This window comes from Rattus norvegicus, chromosome 11 (genome assembly GCF_036323735.1).
Source record: "Rattus norvegicus strain BN/NHsdMcwi chromosome 11, GRCr8, whole genome shotgun sequence".
NCBI lineage: Eukaryota > Metazoa > Chordata > Mammalia > Rodentia > Muridae > Rattus > Rattus norvegicus.
In genome coordinates this window covers 68,876,067-68,892,469 of record NC_086029.1, presented here as the reverse complement: position 1 = coordinate 68,892,469, position 16,403 = coordinate 68,876,067, and the positions used below count along the sequence as shown (strand labels likewise).

The 16,403-nt window shown below is 39.0% G+C and overlaps 1 protein-coding gene across 3 annotated transcripts in view; it reads right to left on the bottom strand.

The window, feature by feature from the left end:
* Cd200l1 (CD200 molecule like 1) overlaps window positions 1-16,403 on the bottom strand; it is a 66,997-nt gene that overhangs the window by 31,174 nt on the left and 19,420 nt on the right. For 2 of the 3 annotated variants that reach the window (XM_039088891.2, XM_039088892.2), the window contains exons 3-4: window positions 4,957-5,295; window positions 3,571-3,870 (exon numbers count right to left, since the gene is read on the bottom strand). In XM_039088891.2, coding sequence (XP_038944819.1) covers window positions 3,571-3,870; window positions 4,957-5,295 — 639 coding nt within the window. Of the gene's footprint in view, window positions 1-3,570; window positions 3,871-4,956; window positions 5,296-11,757; window positions 11,885-16,403 lie in introns of those variants that run through there. The other variant, XM_001065185.7, reaches the window with a different exon arrangement.

Sequence of the window (16,403 nt, the reverse complement as noted above, 5' to 3'; positions counted from 1 at the left end):
GTGAAAGCTGGCCCCACCCATCATCTGTTTTAAGGCAATGTGGGTGAGGGAGAGATGCCTTGTCCCCCCTCACCTAAGTCAGGTAGGTCAGTTGGGCCTGATGTCATAAGAGCTGTGGAACTGTCCCTGCCCTTCACTGGCTACAGCACTCCGGAGAGCAGGTCCTGTACCTTGCCTGAGCAGCACAGTCCAGCTGACCCAGGTTGAGGGTGGGGTACAGGTGAGCTGGCCCTGAAGGCAGCAGAATAGGAAAGTTGACCCTGCATCTTGCTGGCTGCAGCATTGGGTATTTAGGTGTGGCAGTGCTGGAGAGCTCACTCTGGTGATCCAGGAACAGGACAGCTGGTGAGCTGACCAATTGAACTACACACTCAGACCCACCCCAACATCTACCCCACCTATGAACTGCTCAAACAACATGAAAGGGCAGGTCCTGCATATCCAAAGGTGCAGGATCTCCATGACACAGGGTAACAACAGGATAGCCAAGAGGAATCCCAGTGAGGATACACTATTAATAGTGTAGCAGTGTAGTGAGGCCTCAAACCAGTCCAGTGACTCATTACAATGAACATTTGCAAGTAAAAATGTATGCACAAAAGGGTATGGTGGGTGACAAACTGACACACTACAGCTTCCATGACAAGTTTTTTGTTTTTTGCTTTTTGGGGTTTTTTGTTGTTGTTCTTTGGGTTTTTTTCCTTTCCTTTTTTTTTTTTAAATTCTGTCTTATGTTCTTTTCATTTGCAAGGGCAGAGGAAGGCTACAAAGGATGGGGCCGTGAGTGGGACTGGGGTTCATGATGTGACACAAAGAATCAATAAGAAGTTTAAATAAATAAATAAATAAATAAATAAATAAATAAATAATAAAGATAGCATATGAAAAAAGAATCAATGAATGAATGAATGAATGAATGAATAAATATAGCTATCAGCAACCCTAAACTAAAGGAAAACCTGAAGAGAATTCTCTGTGAAGGATTAAAAAGGATTCAAGAGACAGTTATAAGTTGTCTGTAAAAACCAGCATACCCAGGATGCATGGTTAGGGTGAAGGCTGCTGACATTGTATGATTTGATTTTGGTGGTGGTGGTGCTGTTGTCTTTGTTTAGTTATGACAGGGTTTTACTAAGAAGCTCTGACTGTCCTGGAACTCACTGTGTAGATCAGGCTGGCCTTGAGTTCACGGATGTCATCCAACCTCTGCTTCCCAACTACTTGGATTAAAGACTTAGGACCCTAGAATTGGCTTCATTGTTTGATTTCGTTTTTTTTATTAGATATATGTCTTTACTTATATTTCAAATGTTATTCCCTTTCCCGGTTTCCTGTCCATAAACCTCCATCCCCTCCCCCTCCCCCTCCACAGGTTTTCCCCCATCCGTCCCCCTTACTGCCCCCCCATATTACCCTGCACTGGGGGTTCAACCTTGTCAGGACCAAGGGCTGGTGTCCCAACAAGGCTATTCTGTACTACATATGCAGTTGGAGCCCTGGGTCAGTCCATGTATAGTCTTTTGGTAGTGGTTTAGTCCCTAGAAGCTCTGGTTGGTTGGCATTGTTGTTCTTACGGGGTTGCAAACTCCTTCAACTCTTTCAATCCTTCCTCTAATTCCCCCAAGAGAGTCCTGCTCTCAGTTCAGTGGTTTGCTGCTAGCATTGACCTCTGTATTGGACATGTTCTGGCTGTGTCTCTCAGGAGAGATCTATATCCAGTCCCCTTCATCATGCCATCATGCATTTTTTTTAGCTTCATCAATCTTGTCTAGTTTTGGTGGTGATATATATATATATATATATATATATATGCCACATGTGGGGCAGACTCTGAATGCTCTGAATGGCTGTTCCTTCAGTTGGTGCTCTAAACTTTGCTTCCATATCCCCTCCATGGATATTTTCCCCCTTTTAAGAAGGAGTGGGAACATCTACATTTTGATCATCCTTCTTCTTGAGCTTCCTGTGGTCTGTGGATTGCATCTTAGGTAATTCGAGCTTTTGGGCTAATATCCACTTATCAATGAGTACATACCAAGTGTGTTTTTCATTGATTGGGTTACCTCACTCAGGATGATATTTTCTAGTTCATTCCATTTGCCTATGAATTTCATGAAGTCATTGTTTTTGATAGCTGAGTATACACCATTGTGTAGATGTACCACATTTTTTAAATACATTCCTCTGTTGAAGGGCATCTGGGTCCTTTCCAGCTTCTGGCTATTATAAATAAGGCTGCTATGAACATAGTGGAGCACGTGTCTTTGTTGTATGCTGGAGCATCTTTTGGGTATATGCCCAGGAGATGTATAGCTGGGTCCTCAGGTAGTGTAATGTCCAATTTTCTGAGGAACCTCCAGACTGATTTCCAGAGTGGTTGTACCAGTTTGCAATCCCACTAACAATGGAGAAGTGTTCCTCTTTCTCCACATCTTCGCCAGCATCTGCTATCACCTGAGATTTTTGATCTTAGCCATTCTGACTGGTGTGAGGTGGAATCTCAGGGTTGTTTTGATTTGCATTTCCCTGATGACTAAGGATGTTGAACATTTCTTTAGGAGATTTTCAGCCATTTGATAATCCTCAGTTGAATTGAGTTTAGCTCCTTTGTCAAAGACCAAGTGACCCTAGGTGTGTGGGTTCATTTTTGGGTCTTCAATTCTGTTCCATTGATCTACCTGCGTGTCTCTGTACCAATTTCAGGAAATTTTCCCCAGTGCCCATGTGTTTGAGACTCTTCCCCACTTTTTCTTCTATTAGTTTGAGTGTATCTGGTTTGATGTGGAGGTTCTTGATCCACTTGGACTTAAGCTTTGTACATGGTGATAAGAATGGATCAATTTACATTCTTCTACATGCTGACCTCCAGTTGAACCAGCACCATTTGTTGAAAATACTATCTTTCTTCCATTGGATGGTTTTAGCTCCTTTGTCAAAGACCAAGTGACCCTAGGTGCGCGGGTTCATTTCTGGGTCTTCAATTTTGTTCGACTGATCTACCTGTGTGTCTCTGTACCAATATCATACAGTTTTTATGACTATTGCTCTGTAATACTGCTTGAAGTCAGGGATGGTGATTCCCCCAGAAGTTCTTTTATTGTTGAGTATAGTTTTCGATATCCTGGGTTTTTTTTTATTCCAAATGAATTTGCAAATTGTTCTTTCTATCTCTATAAAGAATTGAGTAGGAATTTTGATGGGGATTACATCGAATCATTGTTTGATTTCTTAATCATGCATCTGCATTATATTGGCTTATGTCATTGAAATTAGTTGATTTATATCATTATTTCTTATACATTTTTAAAAAGATAAATATCTATGCTATTTCCTTCTGTCGTGTGTGTGTGTGTGTGTGTGTGTGTGTGTAAAAGTATGTGCTGTGGATGCTAGCAGTCAACACAAAGTGCTCTCTAACTTTGTCTATACTTGCAGTGTTGGGATTATTGGTCTGGCTTTTCATGTGGGCATCAAATTTGGGCTCCGTGCTTTCATGGCAAGTGTTTTACAGACTAAGCTGTTTTCCCAACACCAGCTACCCCCTTTAACTTCCCTGTCACTTTTACTTACCTCCTTGATTTCGTGGCAGAGGGACTATCTTCTCTTCATGTCTTACTGGGTGAGTCATGGACACAACCACGTTCTGGAGACCCAGGGACCTCGCAGTTTTCAAAGAGATGCTGTAGCTCTTAGTGACAGTCACTGTGGCATTGGGGTTCTGAGCAAGGTATTCTTGTGCTGGGTGTACTGTGACTTGTGATGGGTAAATGGAGATTCCAGGGGCAGGCTTTCCCACAGCGGAACACTGAAGGTTTTGAAGATCTTCAGAGCCAGATACAGACTGGAGTTCAGTTACTAGTTCAGATACAGCTGAGGCAAAGAGGGAAACAAAATTACTAGAAAGGCAAGTCATACCAAATTCTCAGCTGTGAGAGGATGGCATTTCCCCAATTTCTATATGACACACAAATGCTGAAAAGCTATCCCTGATACTTCCTCACACACATCCTTGAACTTCCAGCACCTTTTCCTCTGTCCACTGACTGCCGCCTCAACTTCCATACAACTATAAATTATATTATACACATCTCAGCACTTCACACTCACAGAGACATGTTGGGGTACACTGTGTGAAGTTGTGTCTCTGTCCTTCCTCACCTACCTAAGGCATTCTCTGATTGGCCTTAATAAAAACCTAGTGGCCAATTATCTTGGCAGGAAGTTGAAAGTGGGGCTTCCTGGGAGGGAGAAAGGAACTCTGGGAAAAAGAAAGAAGGCCTTTCTCCAAGAATATGAGAGGGGACAGAAGTAACTACTGGCCTGGATGATAGAATTAACCACATGGCTGGTTGGGTTAAGTGGTTGGGTTAACATAGAAGAACTAGTTCAGAGTCTTCCCAGCTAAGAGTCTGCCTAGCTAAGGCCTATGCTTCGAAATATTAAACTCTCTCTGCGTGGTTATTTGGAGGAAATAGCTGTTTAAGAAATAACTGCTTCCATATTAATTTCCAGCATTAATTAATATATACAGAATATTAATAGTCATCTTATAGTGACCTAATAAGGAACTCTAGTGTCCTCACTCATACTGTGACATTGTGCTTATCTGAAGACGGGGTAACCCCAATTCTCATAGCTTCACATCTTGTTTTTCTTGGATGTCTCTTTTCTCATATATTCATCTTTTTTTAGTAACAACATTCTGATGCTTTTCCGGTTTTTTTTCCATTTAATGGAAGCCAGTGCAGCACAATGTGAAGAAATGATGTGCAGAGGGAAAAGATCCTGCCTGAGCACAAATCTCCACTACCTCCATTACTTTCCCCTGTCTAAGTAACTTGGACCCATCGCCGTCAACTTTTCATTATCTTTCATTTTCAGGACAGTGTCCTTAAAAGCTGTAACTCCATAACGTAGACCAGTCACTACAGAACCTTTCAGGAAGGGGTTATATACTTAAAATGTTAAGGCAGGTTTGCCCTCCATGGCTGCCTTGTGGAAAAGTGTTAAACAGGCACTTGTAGCAGGCTTCATCTTCAAATGTCACTCCTTGGATAGTCATGAAGGAGGCGCTGGGTTCCAGAATCTTGCACTGAAGCCTGTTTATGTATGGTGGGAGAATCTTTTCTCCATATTTATGACTGTAAGTGCCAATATTGTGAGGCAAAGAGCCTTGGATTTTCTGCCAGGTGATTTGCTCAACATTTGCCAGACTTGTGAAGTTGCAGAAGATGGTCACGTTTCCTCCCAGGACCGCTGTCTCAAAAGTGTTATACTTTATCCTCTGTGAAGACTCTGAAAATGAGATCCATTGTTAAGAGATATATTCTTCCATACAGTACAGTATTCTAATAACACTTGTCTCTCTGTCTTATGAATGATTACTATTTTAGTTGCTTCTTCTGCTCAATAAAAAAATGAGTTATGTGTAACGACACAGTTCAGACTGAGGAAGTCAGATTATGTATTCAAGGGCAGCCTATGATATATAGTTGACACTGTGTCTCACTAAAAATGAAAAATCCTAGCTATCCTATGTACATTAACAATTACCTGGCAAATTCAAGGGCCTGCATTGGATCCCAAGCAGAGAGAGAGAGAGAGCTAGAGAGAGAGAAACAGAGACAGAGACAGAGAGAGAAAAACAGAGAGAGAAACAGAGAGTTAGAGAGACCTAGAGAAACAGAGAAACAGACAGAAGAAAAGGAAAAAAGAGAGAGCTCTAGTATGTTTTTTAACATTGAATATTTATTTTCTAAAATAGTTTCTGGCACATATTACCTAATAAATACTTATTAAAAGTAAAAATTAAGAATGATAAATTAACTAACACAAGGCACTACATATATATGCATATATATTGACATATAACCATATATGTGTGTAAATCAAGGTCTATCATATTTTTAATGAATATGTGTACATATGTAGCCCAAAGTAGGTATTATTCCTCAAATTTTTTGTGTGTATACTTAAATCACTTTACTTGTTCATCAAGGAAATATAGGTGAACCCGAGGACTACATATGCACCAAATATTTGAAATGAAAGTCAACCAGTATCATTTGATAGAGAATTTGAGGAAACAATACACCTCACGTACACACTGCTGAAGGGGGTATAAATTCTGTTGTACTCAGTAGAAACTGTTAATGTTATCTCTGAGCATAAGCATTCTCTAAAGGAAGTGAGGCTACTCAGAACATAAACTTCATAGAAGTACATGCATGTGTTCTCCAAAAATATGAATAAAGAGCATAGAAGCATTATTTGTCACAATGAAAACTGAATTGCAGATTAAGAATATATTTTATGTCACACTGCAGTGCATAGGCCCACATTTATGAATGTAACAGCTGGACACATTAGACTAGTTAGGTTACTTTTTTTTAAAGTCATAAATTTGTCATAGGGAGGTGAGAGGAGCTTTGAGGAGTAGGGGGTATATGTGACCAAAACACATCATATGAAAATCTCAAATTAATAAAATATATTAAATGAATTATATTATTACACAAAGAAATTCATTCAAAATGAGATTTAATGAACCTGAGTTCATCAGCTTGTTCTGTGCTCATGATTTACTGGGGCTGAGTAAGACTGCGGTCTGCTAATAACCTTTCACCTCTCTGCACCTCACCATTTTCATCTCTGTAACACGCGTAATGTTACCTGACTCACAGCATTGAATACAATGAGAACACGAGGTCCTCTGACAGTTATAAGTCACCACAAACATTTTAGTTTCCATAGGTAGCTTGGTCCTTGCCTTCAGGGAAGGATTAAACAGAAGACATGAAAACCCAAACTAGCAACCAAAACAAAACCCCAAAACAAACAAAAACAAAAACAAACAAACAAAATACCCAAACCAAACCAAAAACCAAAAAAAAAAAAAATACCAAAGAAACATAGATCAAAAACAAAACACCATGGTGTTCATCCCTGACCCTACAACAGTTTATCTACTGCTCTGCTCCTCTTCTTCCTCATGTCCTCCCAGGTTCTGTTCTCCACTATAGTTGGGGCTATTTCCTGACAGAAGTTTTCCTCGTCCTGCTTTTTTGTTGTTTGTTTGCTAGTTTGTTTGTTTTACGTGCTGCTCTGATTGAATGAAGGATCTCCTTCACGCTAAGCAGAAGCTTCCTCATTAAACCTCAGCCCCTCTCTTTAGTTTATCATACTTTTTAGTCCTGAATTAAATTTGAGAGATTTATTTTTTTTTAAATTATGCTTGTGACATGGGGTATGTGTCCTTGAGTGCATATAACCCCCAGAGGATAGAGGAGGTCTATGAGCCTCCTGGAGCTTGATTTATAGGTGCTTGGAAAAGAACTTGGGTACTCGTATAGAACGCCATGTGCTCCTAACTCTTACTTCCTGAGCCACCTCTCAAATCTCCTCACCCAAACACTAGCTATTGCCTTAACCTAAAGAAAGTGGATGGACTAAATGCTGTTAATTCAATCTGAATGCAGAATGAGCAGAAAACAATAAGACAGTATTTGTTGAATTCTTAAATTAGGACAGCTTGTAGTGACCGAGACATCCACAAGGCAAAGTATTTATAGGCGTACCCTGGTAGGAGTGATTTTTAAAATTTAGGATTCCCAGAAAGTGTCTAGAAAAGGGAATGAGATTCTACTTACAGTCATATATTTTCAGTCCTTAAGCCTGGTTCTTACCATTTTAACATAAAATACCTATATAAAAAAGGAATCATATAGTTATGCTACTAAATGTATCATTTACTATCAAATGTAAATTCTCAAGCTTCGTTCTCAGCTAGAGAATGACCCCAACAAGACGCCGAGGAAAGAGGTTCCTTTCACTTCCCTTTTTCCCATCCTTCTTCCTATACCTCTGACTTATCTAAACAGCAGTAAATAAAACCACCCAGATAAATTATTGGCACGAACCTGGAATATGACCGTGAAACATGAAATAATGCTACTTTATGAAGGATGCATTTGGTTTGCTTTCGCTGCACTAGAACGAGTAGTCAGACTACAATTTAAGAACATAATATTCACACTACTCTCCTCCAAAATCAAACCAACCAACTAGCCCACCAACCAACCAACCAGCCAGCCAGCCAGCTAACCAACCAACCAACCAGCCAGCCAGCCAGCTAACCAACCAACCAACCAACCAACCAACCAACCAGTCAACCAGTCAACCAGTCAACCAACCAACCAACCAACCAACCAACCAACCAACCAACCAACCAGTCAACCAACCAACTATACACACAACAACAAATACAATCAAACCAAATGAAACCAAAGAAACCAAAACCTCCAACCCCCAAATCAACCAACTTTTAAAAAGGTAGCCAGCTTCAGAAAGACAAATATCAAGATTTCTGTCACTCGTGGATCCAAGATTTTGTATAGCTATATGTAAAGTACATGTATGTATTTCTATATAAGACACGAAAGCAGGAAAGAATGGTAATAGCGAGAAGACAAAGGGAGAACAGGGGAAGAGAGTGGAAGGGGAGGTTATGGGAAGTGAATATGGGTACTACATGGTGTACTCGAAAGATAGTTGTCATTATGAAACCCACAATTGATGTCAATAGCATCAATCTTTCTAAAGTGTAAGCATACAGAGATTATTTCATTTAATAATCTAATTCTATCTCTAACAGAAAATATGCATTCTATCCTCATAAATTCCATCTTAATGATTAGTCAGAAATAATCCTAACCCTTATTTTATCAAAACTTTACATTAGTTTATCAGTTTTTAAGTGCTTTCATGGTTTCTTCAGGCGTTCGCTAACAGGGATTTACATTGTTAACTTATGGAGATAATTTCCTTCAGTGATCCCTGTCACTTGGGGCCATCAGGCTGATGAAAGTGGAGATGCTTCTCACTCAGCCAGGAGAGCAACCTAACAGGTGCCTGCATTTCTTGCACAGTGCCAAGTCTCTTATTTCTCTGTTCATCCCATCTCATAGGCACACGAATATACTCGTAAATCTTTCTGTGAGTCGGAATACAAAGTGCTCTCCTTCATGCCCAAAGATGACCCAGATTCTGAAAGCATTACGAAATATCTCCCGAAATATTTTCTTAGACTACTGTGATGATTGCTTAGAAACTCACCTATCCACAAATTAGACTGTACGCATTCACCTACAGGTTCTCTTTCTCTAGATAAAACTGACTCATACAAACAAGAATACAATAATATAAAACTTGATTCCCCAATAATACTGCTACAAATATATTTCAACTGAATTATTCTTTATATATATTTCAAAGAGTACACAGATATATATCAATATTTCTGAAGCCATCATCACTTATCTCAGGACGAATGAAAAGCTATCCTATCACTTTTAATTACATTCTTTTATGTGCCCAGAACCCAGGCTCCAACCCCAAGCTCCTAACCCCAACTGGAGTTGTTACATTTCACAGTAGCTACAGACCTGTCGGATCAAGAAGGCTTCCTTCTACTTGAAAGCAGAGAAAACACTGCTTCATGGGTTTGTGGCCAGAAACTGTCTGTGCCACAGTGAAATACACATGAGAAATACAATTGCTAGGGTTTCTTCTCCATTTCTTATGTTTAAATAAATACAAATTTAAAGTTTTAAATCTTTTTAATATAGATGAACAGGTTTCTGTTTTCATTGGCAATCAAATTGAGACTGATAAAACGGACTCTTTTCAGGACAACCATCTCATAGTCCATATGCTCAGTCCTTGGTGAAGGTTCTGGAAACAAATGCCAGTGTTAAGAGATATATATTTCCATATTACAGTGGGGTATTCAAATCTTCCTTATCTCTCTCCCTAATGATTAACGTTTTATTTGCTTTTTTTTTAACAATAGAAGGTAACACACTCCAGAGTGAGGAAAGAGGATCATGCATTGACGACCAACCTATGGTACATACTGAGACTGTGTATCAATAAAAAGTAATATGGTTGGAGATTCTATATACATTATCATTGGTGGAATGCTTGCCTAACATTCTAGGCCCTGCACTGAATCCTCAGACCTAGAAAAGCGGCACAGAACTACAGCATACTCTTCAACACTGAATATCAACTTTCTAAAATGATACCCAACACATATTACCTAATAAATATTTATTAGGGGCATAAAATAAAAATTATAAATTAGCCAATATAAAATAAATAATATATATACATATACATATGTATGACCAAATTTGTATTTTAATTCTAATGTATGTATGTACATATGTACCCTGAAGTATGCATTATTCCACACCTGGCTGGATAGCCTATACACTTAAGGTGTTCAACTTGGTTATTGAGGAAATACAAGTTAAACTAAGGACCACATATATCAGATGTCTATATGAAAGATGAGCAAAGTCAAGTTTGATTGACAAGGTGTAGAAAGAACATACCTCACACAGTGCTGAGGGGATTTTGAATTCTCTTGGGTACTCGATGGAAACCTTGGGGTTATCTTATCAATGAATAAAAGCATCTCTACAATCAGTATGACCAATCATAACATAAAACTAATAGATATGCACATATGTTTTCTTCAAAAATAGGAACAAAGCTGTTCATAGGAACATTTATCATGATCAAAACTGAATTGCAAATCTAGAATAGACTTCATGAGACACTGCAGTGGATGAATCCAGTCATTGGTAGAGGGGCAGGAAAATTTGGATTCAGTAGATTATTTTTTTAAAAAGAACATGAATTTGGCTGGCCTGAGAAGGTGAGGATGTCTCTGGAGAGGAATAGGGATAGAAGTATGGGATAAATATGATAAAATGCATTACTGTTGTTATGGATTGAACCCAGGACCTCATCCATGCTAAGCAGAAGCTTTATCATGAAATTTCAGAACCTTTTTTCAGTTTACCATGTTCCTTTTGTTTGTTTGTTTCATTTTGTTTCTGCTCCTGATTTTTTCATAACAGGATCCTATTTCTTTTTATCACGTTAAATTATGCTGGTGGCATGGGGTATGTACCCTTGAGTGCATGGAGCTCAGGAGATACAAGAGGCCTTTGGATCCCCTCGAGCTGGATTTACAGGTGCTTTTGAGCCTTCTTATGTAGGTGCTTGGAACAGAACCCGAGTCCTTCAACAGGGTACCATGTTCCCATGACTCTTTTGTTCTGAGCCAGGTCCCCAGACTCTTCTCCAGGATTCTTAAATGACACTGGATATTGCCCTAACCTGAAGAAAGCTGATGGATTAAATCAATTGTTCAAAATTAGCAAGAAAAAAAAAAAGACCGTTTGTTGAGTTCTTACATTAGCTCAGTTTATAAGGATAGAGAAATCCATAAGGCAAATTAGACTTGCCATGTAAGAGAAGTGTTTAATGACAGAGAAGAGGCTTAAAACAAGCCATTCTCAGCAATGAAAGGTGTGTGTGCTGTTGACTGTTTACACAGGGCATAATACAAAGACAAAAAGATCCTTAGCACCTAATTGGCCTTCAAGCTTCATCGTTACATAAAGCAGATAAAGAGGAAACTATCTAATTTGAGCAAGTTGTGCACACCTCAGAAGCTGTATTCCTGCCTTTGTTCTCACTATTCTTCTATTCTCTATAGTCATTGTTTCAAATATGCTCACATTACATGATTTGCTAGCTGTGTGATTTTATAGGTATATGGTTAGCAAACTGAAAGTAGCATACATTCTCTTTACCTACTGGAGAAAAAGTAAATGTCCTGTGACCTAATATTTATTTGCCACTCACTTCCAGCTAAACATACATAAAAGAAAATACACTTACCTGATTCTTGTGCACAGAGAGGAAGCATTAAGAGATGGGTGACGCAAAGAAGTGAAAAATCCATTGAATCTGATGATGAAGGTCTTTTTCTAACAGTTACAGTATCGTGTTTCCCAGCTAAGCTTCCAAAGGAGGCTGAAATTCATGCCCCACACCAGATGGTTATTCATTAACAAGATTATTTACCTATTATAGTTGTTTTAGTGATGAAGGGAAGTGGGCCCAGATCATTCATTGTGGTTTTTTTCTTCATCTTTATTAAATTGGGTATTTATTTACATTTCAATTGTAACTCCCTTTCCCAGTTTCCAGACCAATATCCCCCTAACCCCTCCCTCTCCCCTTCTATATGAGTGTTCCCTTCCCCATCCTCCCACCATTACTACCCTCCCCACAAGAATCCCGTTCACTGGGGGGTCCAGCCTTGGCAGGACCAAGGGCTTTCCCTTCCACTGGTGCCCTTACTAGGCTATTCATTGCTACATATGCAGTTGGAACCCAGGGTCAGTTCATGTATAGTCTTTGGGTAGTGGCTTAGTCCCTGGAAGCTCTGGCTGCTTGGCATTGTTGTTCATATGGGGGTCTCAAGCCCCTTCAAGCTCTTTCAGTCCTTTCTCTGAATCCTTCAACGGGTGTTCTCAGTTCAGTGGTTTGCTGCTCTCATTCGCCTCTGTATTTGCAGTATTCTGCCAGCCCATTCATTTGTAATGGTTGCATTCTTAGCCTAGCATGCCTTATGAAGCAAACCAGTAACCAGAATCCTTCTGTGGCTTCTACACCAGCTCCTGCCTCCAGGTTTCTTCACTGTGTAAGTTCCTGCCCTCGTTGCTTGGACGGTGAACTGTTACACAGAACTGTGAGGAAGATAAACCTCCCCCCCCCCAAGTTGCATCTGCACATAGTATTTCATCACAGCAAAGTAACACTAGTAATACCTAGTAACACCTCCTTCCTCATTTGAAAACAGTCTGTGAACGTATGGTGTTGTACATCTTTAACCTCAGCCCCCAGGAGGTAAAAAGTCAGAAATGTGTCTTGAGACTCAGGATCGTAAATGGCTACCTGAAGAGTTTCAGATACTCAGAATGACACAGTGGATTAATTTAAGAGGAAAAGAGGAAGGGAAGAGAGAGGAGGAACTGGAGTGAGAAAGAGGAAGGGAAAATTATGCACATACAATGTTCATGATGTGAAATTCTTTGAAAAAAGAATTTTAATTTATATTCTATTGCAAAAGTTTTTAATTTCCTGGGTTTCCTAACCTTTAATTTTTTTTCACAGGTTTCCTACCTTCTAGATTTTTTTTCATAAACGTATGTTCCAGAGGTGATGTGGGGTTCTACTATGATATAATTCAGAGGTTCTTTGTATTGGGGACAGAGAATTAAATAAGACCCAGAAAAGCAGTAGTGAAATGGTACATGTATGAATTGAATAATAATGCAGAAATTATACCTACAGACAGAAAAATGGGTCAAGCTCATATGGGATCCAAGAACCATGAGTTCTTTCCTGGGGTTCCTATTTTGAATCTAGGAAATGAGGAGCTAAGAGAAAGATATGAAATGGATTCTTATCTTGAGTGACAGATGGGATATTAAGTTCACATAAGCTTCATCATAAAATAGGGAACAGGGATTAGATAATATTGAAGTAAACAGTTTAAGATATTAAAGGAAGCTCTACAGCACCTGTTATCAAATATTTGTTCATCTGAGTGGGACATATGTGATCCTGTTTTACTACAATCTATAGGTGTTGAGGCACTATGTAAGGGAAAAAAGTTGTCATACACACAGTCCTAGTTAGGGTTTCCTTGCTCTGAAGAGACACTGTGATCAAGGCCAATGTTATAAATGAAAACATTTAATTGAGGTTGGCTTATAGTTTCAGAGGCTTAGTCCGTTATCATTATGGTGGGAAGCATGGCAGTGACCAGGCTGACATGGTACTGGAGACCATGGTGCTGGAGGAGCTGAGAATTATACATCCCGATACACAGGTAAAAAAGGCAGAAACCATTTCACTGGGATTGGCTTGAGCATATATAAGATCTTATAGCCCGCCTCCACAGAGAAACACTTCCTCTAACAAGGCCATACCTACCCCACAAGGCCACACATCCTACTAATGTCACTCCCTATAGGCCAAGCATTCAAACACACAACTCTATGGCAACCCTACCTTTTCAAATCATGATGTTCATTTATTCCAATGACCAATTCTATTCCCATTAGGACAACTTCTCATATTTCTACCCCTATGGGAAGTTTGTGTTCAGCCACATCCTGGTAGGAAAGATTTTTAAAAGATAGCCTCATCTGAAATTCTCAGAAAGTATCCAGAAATAAATGGTCAAGGACTTATTAAAGGTCGTATATGTTCAGACCCTGAGCCTGATTTGTTGATAGTTTAACACAAAATTGGAGAGGATTTGTTTCTTTTTGTTAGTATTCTTTATATCAAATTGTGCTGAAACTCTTCATGCTGAGCTAGAGAGGGGTCCAACAAGATTCCAGGATAAGAATGTTCTTTCCCAGAGGGAACGGAGGGCACTGGGTGGGTTCCTCTTGTGTCAGGAATGTGGGCAGAAGTAGTTGTCTCCTCTGAGCTCTCAGGATTGTTTGCACTTCTCCCCACAGAGTTCTTAACACTCAATAGTTCTTCTAGCTCAAAGTTCTAAAGTCCTCCCACAGTTCAAGCATATCCAAGAGAAACATTTCTGTTTAAAAATAGATACTGAAATCAATTAAGGACAGAAAGAGACCAAATCATTTTTTAACTGAATCTTTGTATTGTTTTTTATTTGTTTGTTTCTATCTTATTGCTTTCAGTTCTTAGTTGATTATTTCCTGCCATCTTCTCCTGTTGCATGTATTTGCTTCCTTTTGTTCTAGAGCTTTCAGATGCGCTGTTAAATTGCTAGTATTAGATCTCCCTGTTTTTTATGAAGGCACTTAGTGCTACGAACTTTCCTCTTAGCACTGCTTTCATTGGGTCCCATATGTTTGTGTATGCTGTGCATTCATTTTCATTGAATTCTAGAAATTCTCTAATTTATTACCCAGTGGTCATTGAGTAGAAAGCTGTTCAGTTTCCATGTGTTTTTAGGTTTTCTGTTGTTTCTTTTGTTGAAGTCCACTTCTAATCTTTGGTGGTTTGATAAGATACAGTGGGTTGTTTCAGTTTTCTTGTATCTGGTAAGACTTGTTTGTTAGTGAGTATATGGTCGATTTTGGCTAAGGTTCAGTAAGGTGCTGAGAAGAAGGTATATTCTTTTGTGTCTGGGTTAAATGTTCTGTAGATATCTGTTATGTTCATTTGAGTCATAACATCTGTTAGCTCCATTATTTCTGTGTTTAGTTCTGTCTGTATGATGAGTCCATTGGTGAGATTTGGGTGTTGAAGTCTCCCACTTTTAATGTGTGTAGTTCAATAAGGAATTTAAACTCTAGCAATGTTTCTTTTTCAAACTTGCATTTGGGGCATAGATATTCAGAACTGATATGTCATTTTGGTGCATTTTTCGTTTGATGAGTATGAAATGTCCTTTCCCATCTCTTTTGTTTAATTTTGGTCGGATGTCTATTTTGTTAGATGTTAGAATGACTACACCAGCTTGTCTCTTGGGTCCATTGGCTTGGAGCACTTCTAATCAGGGGCATATCCTCCTTGTCCTGTTAACTGTCAATCTCCCCTAACTTTGGTCAGTGGGCTAGAAGGGAGGTTGAAGTGTTTAAGAACCCTTACTAAAGTAGGATTTGAAAAATCTAAGCCTTCAATGGACAGTATAGTTCACCATTTCCCAAGGAGCAAGAAGATCAGTCCCCCCATGTCTCCAGTTACTCCTTACTTCATAGTTCACAAGCTGCTGGGTTTCTCTAGTCTTCCATTTCCCTACCCCTTACACAATTGCTTCTTTCTCTCCCATTGCTCTACCATCTACGTATTCACTTCCTGAGTGCTGGGGTCAGGCCACAATGTTGTCCTGTCACATCCCACTTCATCCAGAATGGAAGGGACCTGTCTGTACACAGGCCACTACTTATGTTTATTTTTAATGCCACTTTAAAAGTGTTTCCAAATATAGAGCTTAGCATAATACTCTCTAACTCTCATAATCATACCTTCAGATCTCCATTCCTTTAATATTTAATATTTCATACATGTGAAGTTTAATAGACTATTTGGTACTTATTTATGTTTTTGCATATGCTACAGCCTTCTTTTGATTCACTTTTCCATTTATTACAATATTCCATTCAAAAATATTCTATTAGTCTTGATGAAATACATGTTCTTTGGATTGTATGCTTACTCATATCGTCTTTCATTCTCTTGTTGTATAACTCATCTCTGAATCTAGGACTAAGACTTTAGTAGATTTAAAGAAAAACAATATCCAGTAAAGTATCATTTAACTGCCAATGATATGACAACAAGTACATAGCAAAGTTCACCATAAAATAGTAAGTGGATGTATTCTAGCAAAAATATTAAAGGTAACAGAATATAATGGGTTACACACACACACACACACACACACACACACACGTACACACACATTTATTATCATGTGTTTATGAAATTCATCTATTGGTGGCACCAATATGAAATATAAACTCTAAGCCAGACATAGTGGCTCT